Source organism: Anolis sagrei, chromosome 10, assembly GCF_037176765.1.
Source record: "Anolis sagrei isolate rAnoSag1 chromosome 10, rAnoSag1.mat, whole genome shotgun sequence".
Classification (NCBI taxonomy): Eukaryota; Metazoa; Chordata; class Lepidosauria; order Squamata; family Dactyloidae; genus Anolis; species Anolis sagrei.
Window position 1 is genome coordinate 18,459,540 of NC_090030.1, and position 23,715 is coordinate 18,483,254.

A 23,715-nucleotide genomic window follows, 5' to 3' on the forward strand; every position below is an offset into this window, starting at 1 on the left:
TGGGGTTCGGCAACCATTCATTATGTTTAACAATGCATTCCAACAAGTGCAATAATTCAGAAATGGGAAATTCAAATGTACTTCATGTTTAGTCTACAAGTTTTCTGATGTCAGAAGAGAAAATGCCAGTGAAAGTCAGCCTGATGGTTTGTGTGTCTGGACTACGATTCTGGAGACTAGGGTTCAAGTCACAATTTCTCAGAACTAGATGCATAAGGTAAGCACTTTAAGACGCTGCCTGATGAGTTTTAAACAATGTCTTAAAAGAGGACCCACACCACCAAAAAAATCCTCAATATATCGTCAAAGGCTTTCATGGCTGGAATCACTGGGTTGTTGTAGGTTTTTCGGGCTGTATGGCCATGTTCTAGAAGCATTCTCTCCTGACGTTTTACCTGCATCTATGGCAGGCATCCTCAGAGGTTCTGAGGTCTCTTGGAAATTAGGAAAATTGGGTTTATATATCCATGGAAAGTCCAGGGTGGAAGAAAGAATTCTTGTCTGTTGGAGCTAGATGTGACTGTTTCAATTGGCCACCTTGATTAGCATTTGATGGCCTGACAGTTTTTAGGAGTGCCCGGTTACTGCCTGGGGGAATTCTTTGTTGAAAGGTGATTAGCTGTTCCTGATTGTTTCTTCTCTGGAGTCCCCCTGGGTTTTAATTTTGTTCTTTATTTACTGTTATAATTTTAGAGTTTTTAAAATATTGGTAGCCAGATTTTGTTCAAATTGTATTGGAAAATGCCTAGAGAGAACACCTTTATAACATTTCTAGGTCCTCCAGTGCAACTCTATGGAAACAGAGAGCAAAAGGGAAGTTCTCTAGAGGCCCCCATGAAGCACGTTGCTTTGAAAGAGTAAGTCATGGCTGCCAATACAGAATAACAGGGGATATTTGAGGGGGGAAAACCTGGCCTGTGCCCTTGGTCAGCTAGAAAACACAGGCTGGGTGACCACACAACAGAGACAAAATGGAGAAAGTGGCTACCAATAGAGAGGACAAATACAGGTCAACATGTGCAATGCATTTATGGGGCAAGAGACTGTGGGGACAGATTACCTGTGCACTGTGTGCATGAACAAAAGCATATGTGTGTCAAAGAAAGTTTATTTTAGAGATGGAAAACACATGATTGGTTTCAACAGGGCTGGTCAATATAGTATAGGTTCCCAACAAAGGTGGTCAGGAGATGAGAATAGTCAATAAAAATAGCTAGGAGGTGGGAAACACTATTAAAAAGAGAGGAGAGATACTGGATAGTGCTTTCTTAGTGGCAGGATTCAACCACAGAGAGAAAGTCATTGCTTTTGGATTAAATGTATATTCATGACTTGGAGAGTCCTTGGAGAGCAAGATATTTTTTGAGAAAAAAAGCTTCAAGAATTCCTAACAAAATTCACTTTGCTGGCACTTGGTGAATGACTACACTTGGCAGACCATTATGCACGTGTGGACCATAATGACGGATCTGGTGAATGACATAAGCACTGTCTTTCTAGTCCCGACAATTGTTTTTACTCTGAATTTAGAAAACATACATACATCTAATGGCCTTATTCCTGGCTTTCTGCATTTTCACTCAAATTGCAACCATTCAACATTCAGCATAAATTTTATTGGGAGAAAGGTGTGATATAAATTAATAAAATAAATAAATAAGTAAGTAAGTAAATTGGAATTTTCGTAAACATAAAGAAGAGGTAATTCTCACTGAAACTCCAAACCTGAGTTGCAGAAGAAAGATATCTGAATGGAACAAAATAAAATATGTGACCAACAGGCAGGAGGGAGTTTCAAAAGCACAACCATTTAACATTTAGCATAAATAAGGGCCAATGAAATAAAATATATGAAGAAAAGGCAGGGGAGTGGGGTGTTTCAGAGCCCCAAACACCAAGTTTGTGTGTGTGTGTGTGTGTGTGTGTGTAGGTTTAATTCAGTGAACCATTAATTAGAGGTCACACTTCATAGTCCCTCCCAAACCACACACCTTAATCCTGGCTTCCAAAAGGGTCTCCATTAACCTGTTCCAACATTGCCACCATTCAACATATATAAGGGTTAACGTCACACTTCGTATGGATCTCCCCCAACGCAAAAAAAAATAAATCACTGCATGCCTTTTCATCGACACCAATCAACATTAATAAAGATTATCAGAATGGAAATATAAGAGGAAAATGCAGGAGGGGTGTTTTTAAATAGCCCCATATACCAATTCTTTAACTAAACTTTGTAGGGATTCCCCAAACAAACAAAAGCATATAAACAGCCCATGAACCTTATTCCTGGCTTCCTAAAAGGTCTCCATGAATCCTCACTAATGCTGTCACTATTTAACATTGATTAGGGTTAATAAAAGGGAAATAAAAGGCAGGAGGGGGTGTTAAAGAGGGGAACTAATTAGAAGTCACACTTTATACTCACCCCCCCCCCCAAAAAAAAAAAAACCTCACACAGTATATTAGTCCTGGCTTCCTGATGGGGCTCCATGCCTGTTAATCTACATTGCCACCTTTCAAGATAATAAAGATCAATAAACCGAAGTAAAATAAATGGGGAAAAGGATAGTGGGTTCAAAGGGCCCCTCTGAATATCATGTTTTTAAAGAGTAAATTAATTGGACTTTGTAGGGATCCCCTCCCCGCCCCCAAAAAAACCACACTAAAAATATTCCATGGCTTCCTGAAAGGACTCAATGGCTCCTCACCACGACCACCACCACCGATTATAATGATGATAATAATAATAATAACAACAACAAAATATATCATGAAAAGGCAAGAGACAGGATTTCAATAAGCCCTTTCAAAACTAGGTTTTTAAAGGTGGGGATTAATGAAATTATTAGGAACCCTGCCAAAAGACAAATGAAAACCATTCCATGGTTTCCTGAAGGGACTCCATGCCCCTCATCCACACTGCCACCATTCAAGATACAGTAGAGTCTTGTTTATCCAACATAAACGGACTGGCAGAACGTTGGATAAGCGAAAATGTTGGATAATAAGGAGGAATTAAGGAAAAGCCTATTAAACATCAAATTACATTATTTTACAAATGAAGCACCAAAACATCATGCTGTACAACAAATTGAAGGAAAAAGCAGTTCAATGCACGGTAATATTGATCTGAGTGGGAGGCAGACTGTGTTGGATAATACAGAACGTTGGATAAGTGAAGGTTGAATAAGCCAAACTCTACTGTAATTAAGACTTAATAAAATGAAATAAAGGAGGTGAAGAAAAGGAAAGTGGGGTTTCAAAAAGCCCCCAATACCAAGTTTTAGAGGGGATGAATAAATGAAATTATTATTATGAAATTATTGGTAGCTCCCCCCAGAACACCCAGGAGGGCCTTAGTTCAGCGCTTTAACCCAGTGCACCCCCGGGGGATCCTTAATAACAACAATAATACGGAAATATGTAAGAAAAAGGGTTGTTGTAGGTTTTTTGGGCTATATGGCCATGTTCTAGAGGCATTATATAAACCCATTTTCCTAGTTCCAACAGACCTCACTACCTCTGAGGATGCTTGCCACAGATGCAGGTGAAACGTCAGGAGAGAATGCCTCCAGAACATGGCCATATAGCCCGAAAAAAACCTACAACAACCCAGTGATTCTGACCATGAAAGCCTTCGACAATACATGTAAGAAAAAGGTAGGAGAGAGGGTGTTAAAAAGCCTCCCAATGTCAGGTTTTCAAGGGCAGCATTAATTAGAGGTCGCTATTTGTAGGACAACTCCCCCCAACAACCCCCCCCCCCCCCAAAAAACAACCTTATCCCATGATTTCTTGAATGAACTCCATGGTCTCCCATCAACACTAATAATAATAATAATAATAATAATAATAATGATAAATGCGAGGAAAAGATGTGAGAGTTTCAAAGAGCCCCTCAATATGAGGGCTTCAAGGGGGGTAGAAATCACACACACACACACACACACCGCCCCCAAAAAAACCAAAGATTATCCCATGGCTTCCCAAAGGGACTCCATGCTTCTTACCCCACACTGCCACCACTGAAGATAAATAAGAATGAGATGAAGGAAAGTATGTGAAGAAAAGAGATGGGGATACCCCACACACACCACCCAATAGTGTAGATTTTAGGGAGGATGAATGGAACTGTTAATTAGAGGTCATTCTTTGTAGGGAACCCCTCTCCCAAACACATACACACACCAAAATCATGCCAGGGCTTCCTGAAGAGACTCCATTGCCCCTCACCAACATTACTACTACTACTACTACTACTACTACTACTACTAATAATAATAATAATAATAATAATAAAATATGTGATGAAGAGGCAGGAGAGAAGGTTTCAAAGAACTCTCCAATACCAGGTTTGGATGGAAGAATGAATGGAATTATTAACTAGAAATACTTTCTTGCAGGGACCTCCATTATGCCATGGCTATGAATTTATATTTTACTGATATGTTTAATTTTTATTATATGTTATGTTTTTAATTGTATCTATCATATTGTAAGCATTGAATTTTACCTGTTAACCACCTTGAGTCACCTACGAGTTGAGAAAGGTGGTATACAAATACAGTAAATAAATAATAATAAATGGCTTCCTGAAGGCACTCAATTGTCCCTCATCAATACTACTAATAATAATAATGATACATGCGAGGAAGAGGCAAGAGAGAAGGTTTTAAACATCAGGTTTCGGGGGACAGAGGATGAATGAATGGAATTATTAACTAGAAGTCACTCCTTGTAGGGACCACTCTCCACCCTTCCCCAATCATGTCATGGCTTCCTGAAGGGACACAATTGACCCTCATCAGCACTAATAATAATACAGAAATATGTGAGGAAGGGGCAGGAGTGAGGGTTTCAAAGAAACACCCAACATCAAGTTTTATTGGGGGGGGGGGGATGAATGAATGGAATTATTAGAGGTCACTCCGTGTAGGGACGCTTCTCCCCAAAATCAGGTTTTAGGGGGATGAATGAAACTATGAATACTAATATTATAATAAACTGGTAGTGTGTTATATATATAGTGGTATACCAATATAGTACAGTATAATAAGATGTATATTAATACGAAACTGTTAATTAGAGGTCACTCTTTGTAGGGAATCCCTACAAATTCCTACAGAGTGAAGAGGGGGCAGCCAGGAAGACACAGCTCCAAAGTGTCTCCTGCTACATCACTTGGGAGCCCCACAATATATACAATATAATAATATATAGAAATAATGACATTGTAATGTAATAGCGCTGGTATATTGTCTGTAATATTAATAATGTTGTAATATAACATATATTGTTTATACTACAACCTACAATAAATAAATATGTGAGGAAGATGCAGGAGAGAGGGACTCTATTGCCCCACATCAACACTAATAATAATAATAATAATAATAATAATAATAATGAGTGGGTTTCAAAGAGCCCCTCAATGTCAGGTTTTAGGGGGAATGAATGAATGGAATTATTAACTAGAGGTTACTCCTTGTATGGATCCCCCCCCCCCCCAATTGTGCCATGGCTTCCTGTAGGGCCTCAACTGCCCCTCATAATAATGACATACGTGAGGAAGAGGTAGGAAGAGGGTTTCAAAGAGCCCCCCAATATCAGGTTTTAGGCAGAGGTGAAGGAATGGAAGTATTAACTAGAGGTCATTTCTTGTAGGGACACCCCCTCCTCCCTTCCCCAATCATGCCATGGATCCCTGAAGGGACTCAACTGTCCCTCACCAACACTAATAATAACAGTAACAATAAAATAGGTGAGGAAGACGCAAGATAAATATACAATATAATAATATATAGAAATAATAACATTGTAATGTAAAAGTGCTGATATATTGTATGTAATATTAATAATGCTGTAATGCAATATATTGTATATTGTATATACTACATCTTATACTGTAATACATATGTGAGGAAAAGGCAAGATAGAGGGTTTCAAAGAGCCACCCAATAGCAGGTTTTAGGGGGGATGAATTAATGGAATTATTAACTAGAGGTTAATAATGGCATGGGTTCCTGGAGGGGCTCCATTGCCCCCCCCCCCACCAACACTAATAACACTAATAATAATAATAATAATGGTGGTGGTGATGATGATGATGATGATGATGAATGGATTTCAAAGAGCACCCCAATATCAGGTTTTAGGGGGGAATGAATGAATGGAATTATGAAGGGACTCCATTGCCCCTCACCAACACTAATAATAATAGTAATAACAACAACAATAATAATGAAAAAGGTGAGGAAGAGGCAGGAGAAAGCCTTACAATATCAGGTTTTAGGGGGGATGAATTAATGGAATTATGAACTAACTCCATTGCTCCTCACCAACACTAATAATAATAATAATTGAAAAAAGTGAGGAAGGGGGCAGAGAAAGCCTTACAATATCATGTTTTAGATGGGATGAATGAATGGAATTATGAACTAACTCAATTGCCCCTCATCAACACTAATAATGATAATAATGATGATGATGAGTGGGTTTCAAAGAGCACCACAATATCAGGTTTTAGAGGGGAATGAATGAATGGAATTATGAAGGGACTTCATTGTCTCTCATCAACACTAATAATAATAATAATAATAATAATAATAATAATAACAGCAACAATAATGAAATAAGTGAGGAAGAGGCAGGAGAAAGCCCCCCAATATCACGTTTTAGGAGAGAATGAATGAATGGAATTATAAACTAACTCCATTGCCCCTCACCAACACTAATAATAATAATGAGTGGGTTTCAAAGAGCCCCCAATATCAGGTTTTAGGAGGGAATGAATGAATCGAATTATGAACTGACTCCATTGCCCCTCACCAACACTAATAACAATAACAATAATAATAATAATAATAATTATTATTATTATTATTATTGGGTTTCAAAGAACCCCCCAATATCAGGTTTTATGGGGGATGAATGAATGGAATTATGAACTAGAGGTCACTCCTTGTAAGGGACCCCCTCATTCCCCAATAATGGCATGGGTTCCTGGACGGACTCCATTGCCCCTCACCAACACATAATAATAATAATAATAATAATAATAATAATAATAATAATAATAATAGGGTTTCAAAGAGCCCCAATATCAGGTTTTGGGAGGGAATGAATGAATGGAATTATGAATTAACTCCATTTCCCCTCACCAACACTAATAATAATAATAATAATAATAATAATAATAATAATAATGAGTGTGTTTCAAAAAGCCCCCAATATCAGCTTTAGGAAGGAATGAATGGATGGAATTATGAAGGGACTCCACTGCCCCTCACCAACACTAATAATAATAATAATAATAATAATGAGTGTGTTTCAAAGAGCCCCCCAATATCAGGTTTTAGGGGGGAATTAATGAATGGAATTATGAAGGGACTCCACTGCCCATCACCAACACTGATGATGATGATAATAATAATAATAATAATGAGTGTGTTTCAAAGAGCCCCCCAATATCAGGTTTTAGGGGGGAATTAATGAATGGAATTATTAACTAACACCACTGACCCTCACCAACACTAATAATAATGATGATGATGATGAGTGGACTCCATTGTCTCTCATCAACACTAATAATAATAATAATGGCAACAACAATAATGAAGTAAGTGAGGAAGAGGCAGGAGAAAGCCCCCAATATCAGGTTTTAGGGGAATGAATGAATGGAATTATGAACTAACTCCATTGCTCCTCACCAATAATAATAATAATAATGAAAAAAGTGAGGAAGAGGCAGGAGAAAGCCTTCCAATATCATGTTTTAGATGGGATGAATGAATGGAATTATAATCTAACTCCATTGCCCCTCACCAACACTGATAATAATAATAATAATAATAATAATAATAATAATAATAATGAGTGGGTTTCAAAGAGCCCCCAATATCAGGTTTTGGGAGGGAATGAATGAATGGAATTATGGAAGAAGTCCATTGCCCTTCATCAATACTAATAATAACAATAACAACAATAATGAAATAAGTGAGGAAGAGGCAGGAGAAAGCCTTACAATATCATGTTTTAGAGGGGATGAATGAATGGAATTATGAACTAACTCCACTGCCCCTCACCAACACTAATAATAATAATAATAATAATAATAATTAATAATAATAATAATAATAATGAGTGGGTTTCAAGGAGCTCCCAATATCAGGTTTTAGGGGAAAATGAATGAATGGAATTATGGAAGAAGTCCATTGCCCTTCATCAATACTAATAATAACAATAACAAAAACAATAATGAAATAAGTGAGGAAGAGGCAGGAGAAAGCCCCCAATATCAAATGAATGAATGGAATTATGAAGGGACTCCATTGCCCCTCACCAACACTAATAGTAATACTAATAATAATAATAATAATAATAATAATAATAATGAGTGTGTTTCAAAGAGCCCCCAATATCAGGTTTTAGGGGGGAATGAATGAATGGAATTATGAACTAACTCCACTGCCCCTCACCTACACTAATAATAATAATAATGAGTGGGTTTCAAAAAGCCCCCAATATCAGGTTTTAGGGGGGAAAGAATGAATGGAATTATGAAGGGACTCCACTACCCCTCATCAACACTAATAATAATAATAATAATAATAATAATGAGTGGGTTTCAAAGAGCCCCCAAGATAAGGTTTTAGGGAGTAATGAATGAATGGAATTATGAACTAACTCCATTGCCCCTCACCAACATTAATAATAATAATAATAATGAGTGGGTTTCAAAGAGCCCCCCCCCCCCCAATATCAGGTTTCAGGGGGGAATGAATGAATGGAATTATGAAGGAAGTCCATTGCTCTTCATCAATACTAACAATAACAATAATGAAATAAGTGAGGAAGAGGAAGGAAAAAGCTCCCAATATCAAATGAATGAATGGAATTATGATGGGACTCCATTACTCCTCATCAACACTAATAATAATAATAATGAGTGTGTTTCAAAGATCCCCCAAGATCAGCTTTTAGGAGGGAATGAATGAATGAATGGAATTATGAACTAGAGGCCACTCCTTGTAGGGACCCCCAATAATGGCATGGGTTCCTGGAGGGACTCCATTGCCCCTCATCAACACAAATAATAATAATAACAACAATAGCAATAATGAAATAAGTGAGGAAGAGGCAGGTTTTAGAGGGGATGAATGAATGGAATTATGAAGGGACTCCATTGCCCCTCATCAACACTAATAATAATAATAATAGCAACAACAATAATGAAATGAGTGAGGAAGAGGCAGGAGAAAGCCCCCAATATCAAATGAATGAATGGAATTATGAAGAGACTACATTGCTCCTCACCAACACTAATAATAATAATAATAATAATAATAATAATAATGAGTGGGTTTCAAAGAGCTCCCAACATCAGGTTTTAGGCGGAAATGAATGAATGGAATTATGAAAGGACTTCATTGCTCCTCGCCAACACTAATAATAATAATAATAATAATAATTGAAAAAAGTGAGGAAGAGGCTGAAGAAAGCCTTACAATATAATGTTTTAGATGGGATGAATGAATGGAATTATGAACTAACTCCATTGCTCCTCACCAACTCTAATAATAATAATGAGTGGGTTTCAAAGAGCCCCCAATATCAGGTTTTAGGAGTGAATGAATGGAATTATGAACTACATTGCCCCTCACAAACACTAATAATAATAATAATAATAATAATAATAATAATAATAATGAGAGGTTTCGAGGAGCCCCCCAATATCAGCTTTTAGGAGGTAATGAATGAATGGAATTATGAACTAACTCCATTGCCCCTCACCAACTCAAATAATAATAATGAGTGTGTTTCAAAGAGCCCCCAAGATCAGGTTTTAGGGGGGATGAATGGATGGAATTGTGAGCTGGAGGTCAGTCCTTGTAGGGCCTCCCCCTCCCCCAATACTGCCTTGGCTTCCTGAGGAGGCTCTAATAATAATAATAATGATGATGATGATGATGATGATGAGTGTGTTTCAAAGATCCCCCAATATCAGGTTTTAGGAGTAAATGAATGAACACTAATAATAATAATAATAATAATAATAATAATAATAATAATAGCAACAACAATAATGAAATAAGTGAGGAAGAGGCAGGAGAAAGCCCTCCAAGATCAGGTTTTAGGAGGGAATGAATGAATGGAATTATGAACTAACTCCACTGCCCCTCACCAACACTAATAATAATAATAATGAGTGGGTTTCAAAGAGGCTCCAATATCAGGTTTTGGGGGGGGGGGGGATGAATGAATGGAAATGTGAAGTGGAGGTCAGTCCTTGTAGGGCCTCCCCCTCCCCCAATCCTGCCATGGCTTCCTGACGAGATTCCACTGCCCCTCACCAACACATAATAGTAATAAATAATAATAATAATAATAATAATAATAATAATAAGTGGGTTTCAAGGAGCCCCCAATATCAGGTTTTAGGGGGAATGAATGAATGGAATTATTAACCAGAGGTCACTCCTTGTAGGGATCCCCCCCCCCCCCCCCCAAATTGTGCCATGGCTTCCTGTAGGGCCTCAACTCACCAACACAAATAATAATAATAATAATAATAATAATAATAATAAGTGTGTTTCAAAGAACCCCCCAAGATCAGGTTTTAGGAGTGAATGAATGGAATTATGAACTACATTGCCCCTCACAAACACTAATAATAATAATAATAATAATAATAATAATAATGAGTGTGTTTCAAAGAGCCCCCAAGATCAGATTTTAGGAGGGAATGAATGAATGGAATTATGAACGGACTCCATTGCCCCTCACCAACACTAATAATAATAATAATGAGTGGGTTTCAAAGAGCCCCCAATATCAGGTTTTAGGGGGGAATGAATGGATGGAATTATGAACTAACTCCACTGCCTCTCACCAACACTAATAATAATAATAATAATAATAATGAGTGGGTTTCAAAGAGCTCTCAAGATCAGGTTTTAGGGGGAAATGAATGAATGGAATTGTTAACTAACTCCATTGCCCCTCACCAACACTAATAATAATAATGATGATGAGTAGGTTTCAAAGAGCCCCCCAAGATCAGGTTTTAGGATGGAATGAATGAATGGAATTATGAAGGGCCTCCATTGCTCCTCAGCAACACTAATAATAATAATAATAATGAGTGGGTTTCAAAGAGCCCCCAAGATCAGGTTTTTTTTGGGGGGGGGGGATGAATGAATGGAATTGTGAGCTGGAGGTCAGTCCTTGTTGGGCCTCCCCCTCCCCAATCCTGCCCCTCAGAAACACTAACAATAGTAAATCCTGAGATCCCACCCTGAGGAGACTCCTTGTCCCGAGACGGAGAGGGCTGAACACAATGGGGAATGTCTGAGGAGAGAGAGAGGGAGAGAGGCCCCTCTTTGTAAGGAGCGAGGGCGCGTTTGCTTGCGCGAGGGAGGGAGGGAAGCGTGTCCCTCGTCGCGCCCCGTCCTTTCCTTGCCTGAGGCCTGAGGCCTAGCGCCTGGTACTACTCACTAGGGCTCGTTGGTGAAGCGGGGGCTCCTGGGAGGCTGGTATCCGTAGAGGTGGCAGTAGAGCACGTCGAAGCAGAAGCAGCACATCTCGGCCGAGACCACCATCTTCCGGCAGCCCGGCCCGGGCGAGGCGGCGGAAGAAGAAGAAGAGGCGGCGGAAGCAGCAGCACAGGCGGAGGAGGAGGCTGAGGAGGCCGAGGCTGAGGAGATTGGGGCCCCACAACCCGGCGGAGAGGGCCCCGCCAACGCGCACCCGGGGGAGCCCCCAGCTAGGCCGTTGAGGCGCGGCGCCCCCGGCTCCCCCGCCGAGCACCGGGCGCTGGCCCCCGCCCCGCTGCCCGGCCCGGCCGAGCTGCCCGACGGCGGCGAGCTGGAGAGCTTCTGCTTCTTCACCCCGCAGCAACCCGCCGCCATCTTGGAGGAGCCCGACCCGCCGCCAATGCCTCCGCTGCCGCCGCCGCCGCCGCAGCAGCGCTTCCGACCCATGGAGGCCGAGGGGGCGGGGCCCGGAGGGCGGGGGGCGGGGCGAGCGCGGCGGGAGGACACGCCCCCCGAGGGGCAGGACACGCCCCCGGCGCCTCCTGCAAAAGGGGAGGGGGAGAGAAGAAAGGGAGGAAGGCAGGGTGAAGAGGAGGAGAAGATGGAGGGGATAGGAGAGAAGGGGAAGATGGAGGGAAAAAGGGAGTAGATGGGGAGGAGGAAAGAGGGAAGGAGAGGAGGAGATGGAAGAGAAAGATGCAAAAGGAGGAGAGAAGATGGGGAAGGAAGAAAGAGGAGAGGAGGAGATGGAAGACAAGAAGAGAAAGGGGAAGATGCAAAGGGGAGAAGAAGGGGAAGGAAGAAAGAGGGAAGGAGAAGGAGAGGAGGAGATGGAAGAAAAGAAAAGGGGAAGGTGTAGGAATCAGGAAAGGAGGAAGGAAAGATCAAGGAAAGAAGAGAAGGAGATGGAAGAGAAGAAGATAAAGAGAAAGATGCAAAGGGGAGGAGAGAAGATGGGGAAGGAAGAAAGAGGGAAGGAGGAGGAGATGGAAGAGAAGAAAAAGGAAAGGTGGAGGGAGCAGGAAAGTAGAAGGGGAAAGGGAAGGAAAGAGAAAATGGAAGGTGAGGAGAGAATGGGGGAAAGAGGGAAGGAGGAGGGGGAAGAAGAGAAGATGGTGGGAAGGAAGAGATGGAAAAAAAGAAAAAAGGGGAAGATGGAGAGAAAGGGAAGAGAGGGCAAAGAGGAGAAAATGGAGAGGAAAGGAAGCAGTGGGAAGGAGAGCAGGAGATAGAAGAGAAGGGGCAGATGGAAGGAAAAGGGAGGAGAGAAGATGGGGAGGAAGAAAGGGAAGGGGAAGGAGAGGAGGAGGTGGAAGAGAAGAAGAGAAAGGGGAAGATGCAAAGGGGAGGAGAGAAGATGGGGAGGAAGAAAGAGGGAAGGGAAAGGAGAGGAGGAGATGAAGAGAAGAAAAAGGAAAGATAGAGGGAACAGGGAAGTAGGAGGGGAAGGGGAAGGAAAGAGAAAATGGAAGGTGAGGAGAGAATGGGGAGAAAGAGGGAAGGAGGAGGGGAGGAAGAGAAGATGGTGGAATGGGGAGAGAAGGAGGAGATGGAGGTAAAGAGAGCAGGAGATGGAAGAAAAGAAGAGGAAAGGGTGAAGATGGAGAGAAAGGGAAGGAGGAAAAGAAGAGAAGACAAAGAGGAAAAGATGGAGGGAAGGAGAAGAGAGAATAGGAAGGATTTGGGGAAGAACAGATGTGAGGAGAGAGGAGGCGATGAGGGAAAGTGGGATGGGAAGGAGAGCAGGGCATAGAAGAGGAGAGAGAAGAGAAGATGGAGGGAGGAATAAAAAGAATGGGAAGATAGAGGGTAAAGGAAGGAGAAGATTTTAGGAAGGAGAGGAGAGAAGATGGAGGAAGGGTGGGAAGGAGAGGAGAAGATGGAAGAGAAGGGGAAAATGGAGGGAAAGTGAAGGAGAAGGAGGAAGGAAAGAGGGATATGGATGGACATGGAAGAAGAAGAGAAAGGAGAAAACAGGATAGAAGGATGAGAAGAGAAGGAGATTGGGGGAAGGAAGAAGAGAAGGGGAAGAGAGAAGGAAAGGGAAGAAGAGGGAGATGGGGGGAAGAAGAGAAAGGGAAATGCAGGAGAGAAGGAGAAGATGGGATTAGAGAAAGGCAAGGATTGAGAAAGGAGGAAGATGGAGGAAAAGGGAAGGAAGAAGGAAAGAGGGGAAAGAGAAGAAGGAGGAAAAGGAGGAAAAGTGAAGAAGAGGAAAGGGAAGCAAGAAAAGAAGGAGATGGAGGAAGGGAAAGGGGCAAAGGGGGATGGAAGGAGAGGAAGGAATTGGGGAAAGGAGTAAGAAAGAAAGAAGAGGATTGAGAAAGGAGGAAGATGGAGGGAAAGGGAAGGAGGAAGGAAAGAGGGCAAAGAGGAGAAGATGGAGGAAATAAGGAGGGGAGGAAAAGGGATATGGATGGAAATGGAAGAAGAAGAAAAAACGGGGGAAGGATAAGAGAAGGAGATTGGGGGAGGGAAAAAGGAGAGAAGCGGGAAGAAGAGGGAAATGGAGGGAAGAAGGCAACAGGAAATGAAGAAGAAGAAGAGATTAGGAGAGAAAGGGGTTGAGGACAAGAAGAAGAAGGGAAAAAGGGGGGAAGATAGAGAGAAAGTGAAGAAGAGGAAAAGGAAGAAGGAAAAGAAGGAGATGGGGAGATGAAGGAAGGGAAAGGGGGATGGAAGGAGAGGAAGGGATTGGGAAAGGAGTAAGAAGAGGATTGAGAGAGGAGGAAGATGGAGGGAAGGAGAGAAGGGTGAGATGAAGGGGAAGGAATAGAAAGGAGAAAGAGGAAGAAAGAAGGAGATATTTAGAGAGGAAGGGAAAAGTGAATGGAACAGGGAAAGGGGGTAAAGATTGCATAGAGAATCCCGGAAAAAGAAAAAGAAGAGGACCAGAATTTGGAGAGGAGGAAGAAATGAAAGAGGGAGAAGGAAGACAAATGGAGAAGGATGAGAAAAGAGGGTTCACAGGAGAAAGGAAGAGAAAAAGAGAGAAAACATTAGTGTCCTGCTGCCTTCATTTGCCTTCATCCAGACCACCTTATGACACCCTGTCTGTTCTCACCAATCTCCATATTATTTTGCACCTTAAGATGACATTTTGTTATTCTGGAGGTATGGAGTCCCACATTGCTGCTAAGTCTCCTTTCCTAACCATCCCACGGATGTGAAAAAAAGGCCCTACTAAATAATGCACATGACCTGAGTTGGCTTGAAGCAGGAGATGAAATAAATAAGTCTGAGTCAGCAAGGCAGAGCCAAGGAGTCTCCCGTAAAACACACACACATACATACACACACACACACACACAGAAGAGAGAGACATACATTCAAATTGCAGCCGCCCTGCGCTGCCTGACAATTGTGGTCTGTCGCCATCCCATAAATGCCATCCCAGGGAAAGGATGAGACAGACGCTGCTTTCCCCCGGTATCAGACAGCCTCTCACAACTCTTTATTTGTTGGCATGCACAAACCTATTTTAGGAAACGCTTCCTACTATTATTCAGCCCACTACATATCTTATGGCGATGTGCTGGGAGCGAGAATCATCATGGAGTTCTACACCATAGAATTAATGCTGTTTGACGTCAGTGTTAAATGCTATGGGTTCATGAGATTTGTAATTTGGGGAGTCACTGGCCCTCTTTGGCAGAGAGGGCTTAAAGACCTTGCAAAATTAGAGCTCCCAGGATTACATAATTTTTATTTATTTACGACATTTATATGCTGCCCTTCTCACCCCATAGGGGACTCAGAGCAGCTTACAAGATATATATACATACAATATATTATATTATTAGCTTAGTACAATATCAGCATTAAATATTACTATATTGCACTATACCATTATATTGTAATATTATTAGTAATATTACATGTAATATTATTTATTAAAATAATTTACAGTATTTATATTCCGCCCTTCTCACCCCGCAGGGGACTCAGGGCGGATTACAATGTACATATACAGGCAAACATTAAATGCCATGGACACACAACACATATAGACAGTAGGCTTGGGCGGTTTCGTTCGTTAATTTCGTAATTCGTTATTAATTCGTATTTAAATTAGCTTACTATCTAATATTGAGCCATGCAGGAATAGTGTGAGGAGTAAATTAGATTCGAAACAATTTTTTCAATTTATTTCATAATTATTTCGTAATTATTTTCGCATGTCTGGTGCAAGTTTTAAAGTTGTTGTTTGTTTTATCACACCAACGGTCAGCAACAGAGGGAGAGGGAAGCTTCAGAAGTTCCACCTGTCCCATTTGGAGGTTTTTTTAGCATATTGCGCAATCGCGTCCGCCATTAACGAATCGATTCGTAATTATACGAAATTTCGTACATTTCGAAATTTTTAAAAGGAAAATTTCAGAATTCTTTTAAAAAACGAAACGTGATGGACCCCTAAAACCGAAACGAGTTTAGAAACAATTTTTTCCCGTTGTTACCCAGGCCTAATAGACAGACATTCAGAGGCTATTTAACATCCCAACTTTTTCTGGCCAGCAGGGGAGCTGTCGATTCACCTTCCATCTGTGACACTGATGAAGTACTTCCTCATTTCCTCCATGCTCGCTGATCTTTATGACCTCGTAAATAAGTTAAATTAGCCTCCCCACAAAGTGGTACCTAAATTTCCTACTTGACAGATGCAACTGTCTTTCGGGCTGCAAAGGTCGACAGCAAGTTACAAAAATTTGGTCGGAAGCTCACTCCAACCTGGGCTGGCTTCGAACTCATGACCTTTCAGTCAGTAGTGATCTTAATGCAGCTGACACCCAACCAGCTGCACCAAAGTCATATTATTATTAGTATTACATTGGATTACATTATAATAGAATAAATATTATATGTATATACAATATATTATATTATAGGCATGGTGGTTAAAGTAGTGTCAAACTGCATTAATTCTATACGGGTTTTCTTGTGAGTGTGTGTCAGGAGTGACCTGAGAACCTGCAAATTGCTTCTGGTGTGAGAAAATTGGCCATCTGCAATGACGTTGCCCAGGTGACGCCCAGATGTGTTACCATCCTGTGCGAATGTATTGTCGAAGGCTTTCATGGCCGAAATCACTGGGTTGGTGTAGGTTTTTTCAAGCTATATAGCCATATTTTAGAGGCATTCTCTCCTGATGTTTCGCCTGCATCTATGGCAAGCATCCTCAAAGGTACCTCACTACTTTTGAGGATGCTTGCCATAGATGCAGGTGAAATGTCAAGAGAGAATGCCTCTAAAACATGGCCATATAGCCTGAAAAAACCTACAACAACCCATCCTGTGGGAAGCTTCTCTCATGTCCCCACATGAGAAGCTGGAGCTGACAGATGGGAGCTCACCCCACTCCCTGGATTCGAACCGCCGACCTTTCAGTCAGCAGTCCTGCCAGTACAAGTGTTTCACCCATTGCACCTGTGCCATTGCCCATGGCCTTTGGCCATAAATGTGCATCATCTCTTGCTATGGTTGCAAAATGGAGAACTGAGTTGTTTATGGAGCTGTCCAAAGTGCTGAATATATTTTGGCAATAGAGTTTGGACCTTTGGCTCGCTCCTTTAAAGATCGGACTAAAACCCAGAGTGGATTCAACATCCCACTAACCTGAAGGCCCTAATCGCAATTCAGATCACACGAATATGTTTTCCTCCGAATCCACTCTTTTACTATTGCAGCCATGCTGTGAAGTGTATAGTCAGGCTTCCACATCCACTGAGGCCACCACAAAAGGGGAAATAATGCAAATACCAAAATAGCATCGAAAAACCTCTTTAGGAATATCTAGTTTCTCCAAAATGTGGTCTTCCATAAATGCTGTTCCAGAATAAAATCCTGCTCTTTCTAAAAAGCAATCTGATGCATCCCAGGTTCACTCTGAACAAGGACCCCAAAGGGTTAATATCTACCTTATATATATATGCATGCGCACACAGAGACATCCAGACATAGTGACTCACTCCTCACCGAAACAGCCACAAGGGAGTGAAACCTGGCAGCTGTTTAAACACGGCAAAATGATTAAAGACCTGGAGTGCAGGAAATGTATATACTAGTTCATAAAGGGATCGGAAAAGTTGGAAAAGGGGAGAAATTGAAAGCAGTTATCCAAGTTAGAGGGGCTGCAGTGTTGCAGCTGTGGAACTTGCTGACCGAAAGGTCGGCGGTTCGAATACCTGGACGGGGTGAGCTCCCGTCGTTAGCCCCAGTTTCTGCCAACCTAGCAGTTCAAAAACATGCACATGTGAGTAGATCAATAAGTACCACTCCAGCAGGAAGGTAACGGTGCTCAATGCAGTCATGCTGGCCACATGACCTTGGAGGTGTTTATGGACAACGCTCGCTCTTTGGCTTAGAAATGGAGATGAGCACCAACCCCTAAAATCAAGTTCAACTAGACTTTATGTCAAGGGGAAACTTTTACTTTATCCAAGTTAGAATATCATGGGAGTTATAGTTTTACAAAGCCTTTAGGTAAAGGGGCCTCCTCAGACTCCAGCTCCTAGGATCCCATAAGATTGAGCCATGGCAGTTAAAGGGATGTCAAATGGACAGAAGATAGATAGATAGATAGATAGATAGATAGATAGATAGATAGATGGAGCGAGTCTTTGGTTTCCTCTGAAGTCCCAAATCTATGGATGCTTAATTTCAATTGTATACAATGGCATAGGAAAATGGATCCTTTATATCCAACAGATTTTTTTTGTCATGTCAGGAACGACTTGAGAAACTGCAAGTTGCTTCTGGTGTGAGAGAATTGGCTGTTTGCAAGGACATTGCCCAGGGGACGCCCGGATGATTTTGATGTTTTTATCATCCTTGTGGGAGGCTTCTCTCATGTCCCTGTATGAGGAGCTGGAGCTGACAGAGGGAGCTCATCCGGCTCTCCCCAGATTCGAACCTGTGACCTGTCGGTCTTCAGTCCTGCCAGCACAGGGGTTTAACCCACTGTGCCACTGGGGGCTCCATATCCAATAGATAAAATCAAGATTTGCTTTTTGAATTAATATGTTTAGTATTTCCAAGCCATAAATGGGAGTATCCATGGGTGCCAATTTTGTGGATACAGAGAGCCAACTATAAATAAACAACGATAGAGAAAGCATAATAAAGAGAGGCAAATAGATAGATGATAGACAGATTTGCTGCTAAAATAATGTCCTCTTCTTATTCTGCAAGATCTATCTGCAAATTGGGTTGTTGCAAGTTTTCCGGGCTGTATGGCCATGTTTCAGAAGCATTCTCTCCTGACGTTTCACCCACATCTATGGCAGGCATCCTCAAAGGTTGTAAAATCTGTTGGAAATTAGACAAGTGGAGTATATATATTTGTGGAATGTCCAGGATGGGAGAAAACATTCTTGTCTGTTAGAAGCAAGTGTGACTGTTGCAATTGGCCACCTTGATTAGCATTGAATGGCCTTGCAGCTTCAAAGCCTGGCTGGTTGCTGGTATCTGCAAATTTCTTAGAATAGTAAAAGTATTTGGTCGCTTTGTCTTTTCTTCTTAAACCATTAAATTTTTTTGTTTGATTATTTGTATGATGCCCTTTTGCTTGCTTTTGCCCTTTCTTTCCCCTTCTGCTTTGGTTAGCTGGCACATTTGGGCATCAGAAGAGGCCCGTCTTGGACAAAGACGGTATGAACATCAAAGCGTGTTTCTTTAAACCGAGGAACAAAGGCCGGTCATGCAATGGGAATAAATGAATTTAATTTATACCCAATTTGTCCAGCCCTGAGCGGCAAACGCTGTGGCTTCTCTTGCTTCAGTTTTACAGTTCGCCTCTGATTCACCCCGAGATCTAATTTCCATCATAAAATGACAAAGGGACTGGAGCTGACATTGGACTATTTGGAGAAGAAAAAATAGAAGGACAAAATTGCCACAGAATGGAAATTGGGTCTTTCCAAAGAGAGGAGTCAACCCATTATTCAGCGTGTAATTTTGCCAATAGAAAGTGTCAACTGTTGGTTCCTGTTGAGACAATCACAAAACTATTATTGAGAATCACTTTCCTTGCAATCTGCAATTGCACACTGATGTACTAGCAAGGGTGCATTCTACATTGTAGAATAAATGTGGTTTGACGCAGCTTTATGCTGTGGAACCATGGGAACTGTAGTTTGATGTAGTCTTTAGCCTTCTTTGCCAAAGAAAGCTGGTCACTCCCCAAATTACAATTACCATTTGGGAGGGTGTTCCATAGCCGAGGGGCCACCACTGAGAAGGCCCTGTCTCTTGTCCCTGCCAAACGCATCTACCGATGTGTTGACTCACCATTCAGCAACAGACCCTATATGATTTTGGAAGCAAAGCTGGGTTAGCCCTGGTAAATACTTGGGTAGGAGACGGCCAAGGAATGGCAAGTGCTGTGCGATGTATTTCAGAAAAGGTAAAGGTAAAGGTTTTCTCCTGACATTAAGTCTAGTTGTGTCCGACTCTGAGATTTGGTGCTCATCTCCATTTCTAAGCTGAAGAGCTGACATTGTCTGTAGACACCTCCAAGGTCATGTGGTTGGCATGACTGCATGGAGCGCCGTTACCTTCCCACCGAGCGGTACCTATTGATCTACTCACATTTGCATGTTTTTGAACTGCTAGGTTGGCAGAAGCTGGGGCTAACAGCGAGAGCTCACATTGTTTTCCAGATTCGAACGTGCGACCTTTCGGTAAGCAAGTTCAGCAGCTCAGTGCTTTAACCCACTGCGCAAATGGGGGCCTATATTTCAGAGAAAGAAACCAGCAAAACCACATCTAGGTATTCCTTACTTATTAAATTTATGAGTTTGCAAGCAAAACTGAGTTTCATTTAACTATGGAGCATAGTAAAAGGTAAAGGTTTTCCCCTGACATTAAGTCCAGTCTTGTCCAACTCTGGAGTGTGGTGCTCATCTCCATTTCTAAGCCGAACAGCCAGCGTTGTCTGTAGACACCTCCAAGGTCGTGTGGCCAGTATGACTACATGGAGCACTGTTATCACCCATTTAATTCTAGAATAGAGTTTGCAATTATCCAGGGCCCCATCAATGCTGCCATGCAATGCATTTTGAAACGGCATTACACGGTCAGTGTAGATGCCTATGATGCCATCAAACAGCATTGCGCTGCATTATGTGAGTCTACACTGATGGTCTACTGCAGTTTCAAACTGATGGGACCCAGAAGGAACAAAAGCACACCACATGGGGTATGTCTATGCGTGTCGTTTAGATTTACTGCCTTCGTGAATGAAAATGAAGGAACAGGCCTGCCTTGAGCAGCCAGGACTTTTAATTAAAGTCCTGTGGCATCCATAGAAATAAACCTTGGCATCAACTCCCCTTTAATTTGTTTTCTTTACATTTGTGTTTGCTTTGCAGGCTGAAGGAGTGAGGAATTGTAATGGGAAGAGGAGCAGAAGAAGATATTGTAAGGGACAGGTGCTTAATAGCCGCTTGGGATCTTCCCTGACCTGTTTGTTATTCCAGGATAGTTCTTTGTGGACTTAATTAATGTGTTTGTGGAATGGCTTCAGTTGCACGACTCCCTTTTCAAGTTTATTGACTCGCGGAAACCTTACCTGCATTATTTCATACCTCCTTGGCTTATCCCCAGCAATGTCTTAATTCCCTTTTACATTTTTTTTGTCGTGTCAGGAGTGACTTGAGAAACTGCAAGTTGCTTCTGGTGTGAGAGAATTGGCCGTCTGCAAGGATGTTGCCCAGGAGACGCCCGGATGATTTGATGTTTTTATCATCCTTGTGGGAGGCTTCTCTCACGTCCCCGTATGAGGAGCTGTAGCTGATAGAGGGAGCTCACCCGCCTCTCCCCGGATTTGAACCTGCGACCTGTCGGTCTTCAGTCCTGCCGGCACAGGGGTTTAACCCACTGCGCCACCGGGGGCTCTCCCTTTTACATTGAGAGTCCACCATAGTGGTTGAACTAGTGCTCCCATGTTGGCTAGCACTACTGGGAATTGCAGTGCCGTAAAGTCATCATTGGCCAAAGTCCAGTTACTAGTCTCACTTGAATCAATGGGACTGAACTAGATAGGATGATGGGAATTTGACACCAATCAAACTGCCATGGCCTTCTCTGCCAAGGAGCGCCAAACTACAACTCCCAGCATCACATAGCATTGAAAGTGAGTTTAAACTCTCTTCAGCCTGCAGTGTGGATGGAAGTTCACTCTTCTGCAGCTCCAGACCCATGATGTCTTTCCCATGTAGCTGCTGGAGTATTCCCATTATAAATAGCTTTTCCTCCTCCTGGGGGGAAATATCTGGGATTGCCCAAAGCATTGGGATTCATGGGGGATTTGCGGCCAGTTGTAAGGTACAGAAATACCAGTAAGACGACACCCGCCGGGGCCAACACACATTCCTTTGACTGGGATCGACTTGCTCTGCTGGTTTTTTAATTGTAACTTGGGTGCGTGAAATGGAATCACTCCTATTTTTAAAAAATTATGCACTCTCAAGCATTTTTCTGTACAGGAAATGGCTGCTGACTGCAAGAAGAGACAGGGCCAAAAATAATAACATGAGGGATTCCATCAGGAGGCGTTGTTTCGGGAACAGATTAATGCTTAATGACTGGTATCCTGTTGGTGTCATACATAGGAGCACAACCCATTAGGCTGTCATTTTTATGCATGGGATGTGTTTGGTTCAGAGTTGCACAGGAGAGATACCAAAACTGTAATAATAATAAAAGTAATAATAATAGTAATAATAATAATAATAATAATAGATGGATTGTCAATGTTGCAATCCCAGGTGACGGCAGGATTGAAGAGAAACAACTGGAAAAGCTGACACGAAATGAGGATTTAAAGATCGAACTGCAAAGACTGGTACAAGCCAGTCAAAGTGTTCCCAGTTGTGATCGGCACACAGGGTGCAGTGCCTAAAGACCTTGACCTGCACTTAAACACAATAGGCGCTGACAAGATTACCATCTGCTGGCTGCAGAAGGCCACCTTACTGGGATCTGCACACATTATTCACCGATACATCATACAGTCCTAGACACTTGGGAAGTGTCTGATATGTGATCCAATACAACAGCCAGCAGAGTGATCTTGTCTGCTGTGGACTCATCTTGTTGTGTTTCTAATAATAATAATAATAATAATAATAATAATAATAATAATAATAATACAGTCCTAGATGCTTGGGAAATGTTCAACTTGTGATTTTTTGATATGAAATCCAGCATATAGATCTCATTTGCTGTGACGTACCATTTTTGTGTCAGTAACATAACAATAACAAAAATAACTTTGCGGTTTTCTGCCATTGTATATTTCTGCTGTTTCTGTGATTGTTCATTTGTATTTTGATTCTGTACCCCACTTGTCGATGGATGTCCAGAATCGGCAGCATCCACCGCGGTCCTTTTTATCCTGGGCGTCGACCGAGCCAGTATAGACTTTGTTTTGGTTTGCTTCTCCATAGTGCTAATGGGTTAGGTGCTCTTAGTTCCACGCCTCAGCTGAGACCTCTCTGGCATGGTTGGACCTGGTGGTAGTTACACTACCACCAGCACAGCTCTCAGCATCCTTGGAGCAGTTAAGCCCCCCACCATGACAAGGTGGCACCCATCGGGGTTATGGTTCACGAATGGAACCCTGAAGAAGGAGACAGAAGGCCTGATTCTTGCAGCCCAGGAACAAGCCATCAGAACAAATGCAATTAAGACCAGGATTGATAAATCAGCTGATGACCCAAAATGCAGACTGTGCAAGGAAGCTGATGAAACCATGGATCATCTCCTCAGCTGCTGCAAGAAAATCACACAGACGGACTACAAACAGAGGCACAACTCTGTGGCCCAAATGATTCATTGGAACTTATATCACAAGTACCACCTGCCAATAGTAAAGAATTGGTGCGATCATAAATCTGCAAAGGTAGTAGAAAATAAACACGCAAAAATACAGTGGGACTTTCGAATCCAGACTGAAAAAGTTTTGGAACACAATACACCAGACATCATGATTGCGGAAAAGAAAAAAGTTTGGATTATTGATGTCGCCATTCCAGGTGACAGTCGCATTGAGGAAAAACAACAGGAAAAACTCAGCCATTATCAGGACCTCAAAATCAAACAGTAAAGGCTCTGGCATAAACCAGTACAGGTGGTCCCAGTGGTCATCGACACACTGGGTGCCCTGCCAAAATATCTC

At 41.9% G+C, this 23,715-nt stretch overlaps 1 protein-coding gene across 1 annotated transcript in view; it reads right to left on the minus strand.

Moving 5' to 3' along the window:
* The window catches only part of AMMECR1 (AMMECR nuclear protein 1), a 130,129-nt gene that overhangs the window by 88,733 nt on the left and 17,681 nt on the right, over positions 1–23,715 (minus strand). The window contains exon 2 of the mRNA XM_060756203.2: positions 11,500–12,079. Coding sequence (XP_060612186.2) covers positions 11,500–12,079 — 580 coding nt within the window. The remainder of the gene's footprint in view (positions 1–11,499; positions 12,080–23,715) is intronic.